Source organism: Aptenodytes forsteri, unplaced genomic scaffold (assembly GCF_000699145.1).
Source record: "Aptenodytes forsteri isolate BGI_AS27 unplaced genomic scaffold, ASM69914v1 Scaffold217, whole genome shotgun sequence".
In the NCBI taxonomy this organism is placed as follows: Eukaryota; Metazoa; Chordata; class Aves; order Sphenisciformes; family Spheniscidae; genus Aptenodytes; species Aptenodytes forsteri.
In genome coordinates this window covers 2,394,281-2,404,907 of record NW_008796222.1, presented here as the reverse complement: position 1 = coordinate 2,404,907, position 10,627 = coordinate 2,394,281, and the positions used below count along the sequence as shown (strand labels likewise).

General features: G+C 40.6%; 1 protein-coding gene across 1 annotated transcript; it reads left to right on the top strand.

Annotated features, from left to right (window-relative positions):
* Positions 1-200: 200 nt before the first annotated feature.
* On the top strand, positions 201-9,618 carry GJA1 (gap junction protein alpha 1). Its single transcript, XM_009289122.1, has 2 exons — positions 201-448; positions 6,553-9,618. Exon 2 carries the CDS (start codon positions 6,569-6,571, stop codon positions 7,712-7,714), a length of 1,146 nt encoding a protein of 381 aa, XP_009287397.1. The 5' UTR covers positions 201-448; positions 6,553-6,568; the 3' UTR covers positions 7,715-9,618.
* Positions 9,619-10,627: the final 1,009 nt, after the last annotated feature.

The window sequence follows — 10,627 nt, the reverse complement described above, 5'->3', positions numbered from 1 at the left end:
GGGGGGGGTGGGGGTGGGCGGCTGCTGGCTGCCCTTGTATTTGTTTTGTTACATCAGCAAGAGTGGACTTTCATGCCTTCGCTCTCTCCTTTTCCCCGGGCTGGTTTTTGCTGTGCCTTCAGTTCTTTCCCTCCTCCCCCACCTTCCTCCTCTCCATTTGCAGAGCGCCCCTCCTCCTGGGCTGCTACCCCTCCTTTTCCCCTCCTCTTTCACAGTCAGAGGCTTGAAAACTTGTTAAAAGCTCTCCCAGTGTTCCAAGTTAGAAAAAACTTTTACGAGGTATCAGCACTTTTCTTTCATTAGTGGGGAAGGAAGGATGAAAAATACAAAACAGCAGTAGACTTTTAAAGTTTAAATAGACAGGTCTGAGTGCCTGAACGCGCTCTTCCATTTTACTTTAACCCTCCAAAGAAGTACTCTGATCCAGTTTCACTGCTGATCAGCAAGGGTAAGTTGAAAGTTTTCCTTTTTCATCCTTTTGTGTATCATTTTTTCTGAAAACACTTTTTTTTTTCACCCTAAGAATTTTGTGTTATTGCGCTGATGGTTGAACTTGTTTAAAAATATACATCTGTAAAAGCCTAAGTTCTCTTAAAGTGCCAAGTTGAAACCTGTAGGAATTCTTTGCTTTCTTTGGTCATATTTCTATACATTTCTTCAGATACTACACTTTTCAAACTTCTAACCTTGTTCCACTGGGAGAGAAACTGCGGTGGAGTTGTAACTGCAGGGCTGAGTTGCAGACTTGTTGCTAGTGTTTGGGTGGAATCGCTCCTCTGTGTACTTGCCTAAGACTAACTCAGCTTCTTTAAAGGAAAAACCGAGGTGCGCTTCAGTCTCCTCTGTCGTACCGCAGTTGCATCAGAAGTCGGGAACAGGGAGACCTTGTCCTGAGTGCGTCCCCCTCCTGCCCCACGCATTTTGCTTTCATACGGAAATCCTGATTGATGCCTAATAGTTTGTGCAGAGCAAGGTTCTTAATTGGGTGCTTTGTTACATGCTGCAGCTACTAAAGTGGTGACTTTCACGTGGTCTTCCTGATAAGTTTTCCCCTTTTCTTTTAAAATAGATGTGATAAAATCCAGACGTGGGTTACGGATTTTTAACCTGGTTTGTATATAGTTACTCTGTTTTAGCAACCTCGGTGAAGGTTTTTAGAGGAGGAATGTGAGATACCATGATATGCCTTACCACGTTGGCAACGTCTGTGAAAGTCTTGGGCAGATATAAATGAAAGTTGTCTAGGAAGAGCTGTGCAAGAATATCCACAATATGTGTCATAATCCCAATATGACACATTCCCTTTATATTACCTTGAAGGCTTAAATACCAAAACGCGGAGGAAAAAAATGCTTGAGCAGCATCTCTTGGAGAACTAAAAAGCTTTTTACGTTGCAAGACTTGGAGCGATTCCTTACAGCGATTGTTGCCTGCTGCTTGCCAGTAGTTAAAGAGCAACACGAGGAGGCAGGAAAAAGAGCCTTCAGTTGAAAGACAGACGAAGCACAGAGTCTATCTTATCGAGTAACACGTTTTCCTCTTAAACAAGAATATTGTGTGCTTATGCGTGTCCTCACGTTTTGCCTTGAGATAACCACCGAGCCTCATGAAGTGGCATATTTCAACTGAGGAGTTCCTTTTGATTTTTGTGTGTGAGATTTATGATGCAAACCCCTGGTAATGGGGACAAAAATGGGCTACAGACACCTTGTGCCTGACTTCCATGTGTGTGCGTGTGTGTGTGCGCATAGGGAGCAAGTTGGAGGATTTGCGTGAAGCTTTCATCCTGCCATCTTTAACATCTGGACAGCACACTACACTGCAGAATTTAAGCCTCTAGTCTTTGGGATGTTTACTGAAGTGTTTCCTTCAGAAACTTCAAAGCCAAACACTGGCACTGACCCATGATACCTAACAAGCATACAAATGGGAGAAGGGTGAGCAGCAGGCTGGGTTCAGAGAGGGACGCAAGGGATTTGATTTGTGACATAAATCTGAATGCTTATAGACTCAGGAGCGCAAACAGATTCAACACTGTAAAGTTATCTCAGCTCTCATATTATGCAAGCCCAAAAGATTAATTTTATTTGTCTCTGAAATGAACGTCGGTTTAGGCCAAGGATTCCTGTGGGCATGAGGAAGGTTAGATGACATTGAGCAATATATCTGTTTCATCAGATACGTCGCTCTCTTTCCCCAAGTCTCTGGTATCTCCTCCCCATGTTACCCACTGAATTTATCTCGCATGGAGGCACCTGGTCTGTTGTTTATGCCACACGTACATTGTAGAAATCCAGATTTCAAAATCTGCAGGCAGGAGCATCAGAGGGCCCAAGGCCCCCTCAGGGAATTCAGCATTTCTTCTCTTAATTCCAAAGTGAGTCAGGAGAAGGATGAATCTGGGCAGCAACACAGAGGGTAGACCTGACTTGTACAACTGCAGAATGTCTAAGAAAGTGCTTACGGTTGCTTTTGCAACTATGCTTTAGAATTAAATTAGGTGGAGAGGGTATAACATGGGAGAGGCAAAGGCGATGGGGTAGATCCACAAGTGCCTGACCACCAGCAATACTAGCAGACAACGAAAAAAACACACAGTTGTGACACTTTAAATTCTAGTTACTGCAACCATTTAGTGCGTAATCTTTGTCCAGTGGATGAAATGAACTGAAGCTCATCTGCAGACCTCCAAATGAACTACACCTTCCCAGGGGAATGTCTGGAAGACATTTGCTGATTTTTGTAAGATTTCAGAAAACTAGCCTTCCCTATTCCAACCCATCCAAACCCCATCAGTTGTACATCTCAGTGCCTTTCTCTGCAATGCTGGTTGCTTTTGGGAAACACTCAAGCTGATTGACGTTCAAGGTCCAGAATCTTCTCTTTTGTTGGCTATTTATGTGTGTGTGAGCACCCATAAAAAGGTGGAAAAGGTTGGAAAACCAAAACTTTGGCCTGTTTCCCAACTGCTTCAGCTGCACAATCCCATTTTAGATCCCACTCTAACCCTTACTGCTCTTCCATCCACTAGCATGTGACCTTCTAACACTGTAGTCAGACCTGGGCATGTTACCACAGCACTGAGTTTGCATTATTCTTCCTGGAAAATATGAACCAGATGACATGATCAATGCCGTCCATAAAAAATAGTTCTAGAATTTCTTAATTGTGGCTTACAAATCAAATTTCTTATACATGTGGTCATCCAAAACCCATGCAGATGAATGCTGCTCTATGGCTTTTTTTTTCCTATCTTTACCCACACAGTAGGACCTGGAAGAAATCCATCTTTTGAAGAGTTTACTAGGCCGGCATTAGTCTGTCTCAGAAAAAGGTTATAATCCTGTAAAGTAATAATCAGTAAGAACTCATGAAAAGCACATACTCATCATCAGCCATATCCTTGAATTCCTGAAGTACTGAAATTGTATCAATCGATCAGGTCAACCTGTGTCATTCAGTGGACTCATTTAAGGTGTCTGGAAGTGTTAAAAGAAGTTTAAGTCCAGAATGCTGAAGAACTATTTTTAAAGGCTATCTGCCATCCATGTCAATCTATTTACAAAGCTAGAATACTTAAATAACTGTTTGATACAAAACCTCTTTTCATACCCAGTAAACAGGTATGTATCAATCGATCAGGTCAACCTGTGTCATTCAGTGGACTCATTTAAGGTGTCTGGAAGTGTTAAAAGAAGTTTAAGTCCAGAATGCTGAAGAACTATTTTTAAAGGCTATCTGCCATCCATGTCAATCTATTTACAAAGCTAGAATACTTAAATAACTGTTTGATACAAAACCTCTTTTCATACCCAGTAAACAGAAAATGTAATCAGTTAATAAAAATGGTCTTTCAGTGCCCTGAAAGTAAACAAGTTAGATCCGATGAATGAGTTTTCTCTACAACAAAACAAAGTACTGTGTTTCATAAAGCAATAGAATCCACTTAAGCAAAGGAGTAATATATTTGTGCCACCACAAGGTTATCTGATTAACAGTACAATGTTTTGAATTGATGTGGGGTTTTTTATCACTGGCAAAGGCTAGCTAGTAAGTGATCTCTTTAAAAAAAGTTGCTTTTCGAAACTATGTATGAGTAATTCAAGCATGGAATGTTTCCTCCTGGAGTTTATATTGCCAGAGGACATAAATGAAACATAGCAATTTTGCATGCTGAAGCAAATTAAAAAATAGGTAGTAAATTCTCAAAATATTGCAGGTGTGGGATTAAGTAGGTCAAAACTGAAGTAAATCACGTTGCATTAATGGACCAGAGTGGAGTGTAATTAAAAAATAAACAACACATAACTGCCTAGAAATAACACGTCCTCTGTTTTCTTAATCAAACTTTCAATCTGAAATAACATTTAGACAGTAAAAAAATATGTTGAGTCTGAGGAAAGTCTGTAATGCAGTACTTTCGAATCATCGGAAAGCTGACTAATTAAATCAAGAAGCTGTTACTTGAAAAAGGCTCCTTCTGTCCACTTCCACTTCTAAGACACGGAGCAAATAGCTTGCCTTTAAAACAAACTTCACATGTTGTATAGTTACAGGCTGTTCTCTGTTTTAACAATCCCAGCCTGAGGAGGAGCGTGGTCACATTTCATTCCAGCCTTTCCAGAGACCTCTGTGCTCGTGTGCCCGACTCCTTCTCTGCCACCCCGAGCCCATAAAGACAAGCTAGCCTTTCCTGGGAAGGACTAAAGCTGGGAATGGCTGAAGGGATGTGTCGGAGACAAACACGCTGTGTACTCCTCCCAGCAGAGGCTTCCAGATTTAAAAGTCCGGAGCAGGCCTGATCCTTTGATGGGGCTTCATTCATGTGAAGAACTAATTAGATGAGGAAGGGTCTGCACGCCGCAGTAGGTAAACTTCAGAGCAAGCTGACTGAGCGGACTGAGGAAATGGCCCTGGGATATTTTTCAGGGGTTCAAAAGATAATTGGCATCTTGGAGCTATCAGAGCCAGTACTTTAAACGCTTGCCTCCCATTACTCTCTCAGACTCTTTCCGATGGCAGGAACGGTGTGTTTTTATTTGGCATCTATTGTTATGATTGAGTTTGCCAGACTTATAATCTTGTGTTTCCAGTGACTCACTGCTTCTTGAAAGAAAATCTCCCTGGTGCTAAAATTTCCTATTTTATGAATTATCTAAAAAGGGCTTTTTCTATAAATGACCTTCGCTAGGGAACATATCCATGATGCGATGGGGAGGAAATCATTTGGACGTTATCAAAACTATTAATACCAGGAAGGGATTACTCAGCATGCACGGAACAAATATCTATACCCAGCAGCATCTACTTTAAAAGGGAAACTTTGTGATTATTTTTCCTTTTAAGTGCCCGATTTCACATGCTTGTTCATGTGGGGCAAGTTAAAATGTAAGTTTTTATGCAGATAAGATTACCATTCTCCAGTTGATAAAAATCCTGTAGTGAACTTTGTTTTTCCTAGGAATCTAGAACATCAAGTAAACAATTTCATTTCTTTTATGTCATCCAGTGTATTTCCAGATATCCCTGAGAAGCTGCCTGTGTCCCAGAAATGCGCACTTGAAAACTCAAGTAGAGAGAGACGATTTAAACTTGCAGTGTTCAACACTCGGAATGCAAACTGCATGCCAGGGGTTGCCTTAAAAACAGAAAGAGCTCATTTACCTTTTTTCTTGCTAAATCTTTTTTCCTTTCAAAACAAAGTGAAAGAATTTAAATACAAAAAGATGCAAATACAAAGCTGATACTACAATAAATTAAGCAAGCCACAGATAAACAGGAAACCAGTTCCTCCAATATGGTAACATGAGCTTAGCTGTGCTTCATGTATTTACTATTTTTGGTTCCTTCATAAAAGTATAGGTAACAAATACTACTTTGATCTTTGTGTTGCAAATACTAATGTATAAACTTTATTTAAATAGCAAACTTTTTCTAAAATTGAGTATAGTATAAACCTGGCATCATTAGCAACTATACTTTTAAATGTATTACATACAATGTAGTGATATGCAAGAGCTCAGTTTAATGTTGCTGTAGGAGAAATAGCACACATTTTGCAATAATAAAATTTTAGGTATCTGACCCTAACATTAACTTAGTATAACCTTTTGTATTAGGTTATACTATGGTTTGCTTTCTTATTCTCTTAAAGACTGAACATAAAAATTACCATGAACAATCCACACTGAAAGAGAGAAAATCTTTCATTTAATTTATTCCTAGCATATTCAGGCAATGCCACTACGTACTTCCACACCCTGCTTCAGCGGTGTGTCACAGCTGTTTCTACCTGAGGCAGGTGTAGATCATTGAACTGAGGCTGCCACCGAGACATTATATGTTACTCTCTCTTTTCAGTTTCCCTGACTTCCCACTCGAACTGCAGACTAACTAAAATTCTGGTTTCTCTTCAGATCATGTAAAACACATGAATTAAAACAAAGCTGACATCACTGCTCTATTAGCATTAATCTGTGATTCAGTGTATCGAAGGTATTAAAGTTCTGTCTTAACCATCACTATTTTTTTTTCCTTTGTGTCCTTCTTCAGCCAGCATCCTGTGAAGATGGGTGATTGGAGTGCCTTGGGAAAACTTCTTGACAAGGTTCAAGCCTATTCTACTGCAGGAGGGAAAGTGTGGCTGTCTGTCCTCTTTATTTTCCGAATCTTGCTACTGGGGACAGCAGTCGAATCTGCTTGGGGAGATGAACAGTCTGCTTTCCGGTGCAACACTCAACAGCCTGGTTGCGAGAACGTCTGCTATGACAAGTCCTTCCCCATCTCCCATGTACGCTTCTGGGTTCTGCAGATCATATTTGTGTCTGTACCTACCCTTTTGTACCTGGCGCACGTGTTCTACGTAATGAGGAAAGAAGAGAAGCTGAACAAAAGAGAAGAAGAGCTCAAGGTGGTCCAAAATGATGGTGTGAATGTGGATATGCACCTCAAGCAAATAGAAATTAAGAAATTCAAGTATGGGATCGAAGAGCATGGCAAAGTGAAGATGCGTGGGGGACTGCTCCGTACTTACATCATCAGCATCCTGTTTAAATCTGTCTTCGAGGTGGCTTTCTTGCTGATACAGTGGTACATTTATGGGTTTAGCCTGAATGCCATCTATACCTGTGAGCGAGATCCATGCCCGCACAGAGTGGACTGTTTCCTCTCCCGTCCAACTGAGAAAACCATCTTCATCCTCTTCATGCTGGTCGTGTCCTTGGTGTCTCTTGCCTTGAACATCATCGAGCTTTTCTATGTGTTCTTCAAGGGTGTCAAGGATCGTGTGAAAGGGAAAACCGACCCCTACTCCCACAGCGGTGCCATGAGCCCTTCCAAGGACTGTGGCTCCCCCAAATACGCTTATTACAATGGCTGCTCCTCACCGACCGCCCCCTTGTCTCCCATGTCTCCCCCGGGGTACAAGCTTGTTACCGGAGACAGGAACAATTCCTCCTGTCGTAACTACAATAAGCAAGCTAGCGAGCAAAACTGGGCCAACTACAGTGCGGAGCAGAACAGAATGGGGCAGGCTGGCAGCACCATCTCCAACTCGCACGCCCAGCCCTTCGACTTCTCTGATGAGCACCAGAACACGAAAAAACTGGCGTCGGGACACGAGCTGCAACCCCTCACCATTGTGGACCAGAGGCCTCCCAGCAGAGCCAGCAGCCGAGCCAGCAGCAGGCCTCGACCTGACGACCTGGAGATCTAAGCTTCTAGCTGCAGTACTTGCTCAACTATGAAACGACGTGCATTGGAAGATGCAGTCTGTGCTGATCTTGTTCCAGTGGAGGTGGTACTTAACAGTCTCAAGCAGGAGATTTTAACAATCATAAAAACAACCAAGCGAACAAACTTTTAAAATACTTGCTGTTTTTGGGGGGGATTGTGGGGTTGGTGTGGGGTGGTACAGTACACATCGGTATTTAATGTAGCTGGTTTAAAGAATTTAAATACTAAAAAAAAAAAAAAAGGAAAAAGATAGGTAGTCAGTACTAAGGTAGGGGGTTGTTTTTCTAGAAAGGCTGTAAATATCTGAGTGTATGTGTATGTGTGTACTATCGTGTTTGTTTCTAAAGAATCTTCTGTAATACTAAAACCCAATAATAATTGAACTCACATTTGTCAGGGTGAAGTGCTGCCTGAAGATGAAAACATTTTTCCTATTGAACAAGCAAAAAAGTCCAGGAGTGCCTCTGATCATTTCCCTGTCAAGAACATTCCATTCTTAGAAAGTGCACTTTGAAGGTAAACTTTCCTACGTGGTCCTCCAGGTTGTTGAGAGGCTCCTGTGAGGACAATCTACAGCCTTTGAATCATTCAACTCAAATTTCAGACATGGCCCACCAGGAAATACTTTGGTCACCTGTTTTTCCAGCCCTTCGCACAGGTAGATTTTGTGAGGTGCGTAAGTGGGATGGCTCCACACTCGTAGAACCGGCAACCACACTCTTGCCCACAGCGATACTCGTGTCCTGCTGCTCATGTCCAGTCTAATTAGCATTATATAAAACCCAGTTTGCTGCCACTTGCAGATTTAAGCGTTAAGACAGGCAAGCAACTGCCTTTAGTGAATTTTATCACACCTTTATGTATATTAAGGGTGTACATATGTGTGTGGATGTGGAGGTAAAGGTATACACAAAACACCCTCAGAAGCATACGTTGAGAAATAAACGCACACAGATTACTTGCAGTTGACACTTTCTCATGGATATTGTGAAGATGTGGGCCACTATGGTGTTTACATTCTCTGATTCCTTCAATGCAAGTGAAGCACATGTCATTATATTTTTTTAATTCTATAGAATATTTTCCATGTATCCTAAATGGATGCTTTTTTAAAAATAAAAAGGGCCTAATGCTGGATGTCTTGCTCTGGAAAATCTCTCTTTTAAGTCAGTGGGAGTTTTGCCTGAACGAAGGCTACAGGATCAAGCCCAAGATGTAGCGAACCATGTTCTTGCTGGCATGAATGATTTTCTTTTCTAGAAGTTAGGGGTGGAAAAGACCCATTAGGTCATCTAGCCAATCTTCCTGATAGGTAATAATGATGCTTGAATGATAGAAGATGTAGTACTGTAAGCAAGCTTTAGTCTTTTATGTGAGAAACTTAGAAGAAATGCTTTGTGCTGGATTAATAATAAAATATGCCTACATGACTTTTGCAGTAACTGGTATTTTTCTTGTTCTAAATATTCACTTTTACTGAACTGTAATGTCCACTCTGAGTTTGACAGTTAGGTCTTTCTAGATGGCTCTAGCAACTTTAGTGTTTACACTTAGATTTTGTTTGAAATGCAAGTGAAGTTGAAAGAATTTTTAAAGAGTACAAGTCTAGCTAATTTATTTGAAATATATGCTAAGGAAATCTACCAGTTTCTTCAAATGCATAGCCTCTTAGCTGAACACAGATTGACCAAGGAAATACATAGCTTGGTTTCATTTTGCAGCAACACAGATAAATTGTTTCATTTAATACATTATATTAATTTGTTTGACATTCCATGTTAAACTACTGTTGTGTTCAACTTCATTGCATGTATGCAACCATAGTCCGTTGGATCATATTGTCTGGAGAACATTAGTCAATAAAGTTTTAATTTAGTATAAATATATTTTCTAATTGTCGTTTACTGTTTTATATGTCCATATATCTTTTGTTTCAGTCTTACAATGCAAACTCCTTCCTTCCCTCTTCATTTTTCCCCAGTCACTGTGTGTTTCAGCTGTATTCTTGATTTAATCCATCTGGATTTACTTTGAACTGAAATTTCACAGGACCAGATTCAGATACCCTCACAACACTGAAAAAACAAGCATCGTTTGTGCCACTCCTGGAACAAAGTCCTACTTAGCATGAACTACTGTAATTCAAATCTTGCCATGAGCCACAGAAAATATGTATTTATTTGCAAACTATTATAAAAAAGTAGTAAGATACTATCACATAAATTTTCAAGCAATTTTTATATACGGCCTAGATTCAACATTATGAAATCATTGCCTCTAGTTTACATTTCCCCGTGTAATCAGATTGCTTGACTGACAGTTTCAATTTCTGGAATGAAATCCTCATTCCTTCCGAGTTAATGGGAGAAATGTACTGATTTTGATAAGGCTGGGATTTCACATACGGTCTACTGCTTCACCATTTAGGTCCCTATCACTAACGAAGACATACGTGCTTGGCTCTCCAGCATTGGACTCTAAAGGAAAGATGGTTCAACTCCTTTTTTATTTGAAAAAATCAAAATATAATGGTCATGCAGTTATCATATAGCTTTCTACTTTCAAATTTGCTTGTCATTTTAAGTCCAAATTCTTCCCCCTCCTATTAGTAAAGAGGGGGAAAAATAAGCAGGACAGTGGTAGTGGATTTACAGCTCTGAGGCATACTACACAAATACCAGCACAAGGAATGACTCCTTGAAGTATTCCTTAAATAATAACAATGAGCCCTATTTAAGATGGCTTGTCCTGTCTGTACAAAGGGCATTCCAAGCATTGTGTGAGGATCATGCCCTTGGAAAGGTGTATACAGAAACATCCAGAGAAGGGCTCACCCTGAGACAAAATCTAGTGTCTCCTAGACAGGCTGTTTGTCAGGTACATCCCAAGTTAG

Excerpts from the sequence above, each read along its gene's own strand:
- GJA1 (XM_009289122.1), top strand. The coding sequence starts at position 6,569 with ATGGGTGATTGGAGTGCCTTGGGAAAACTTCTTGACAAGGTTCAAGCC.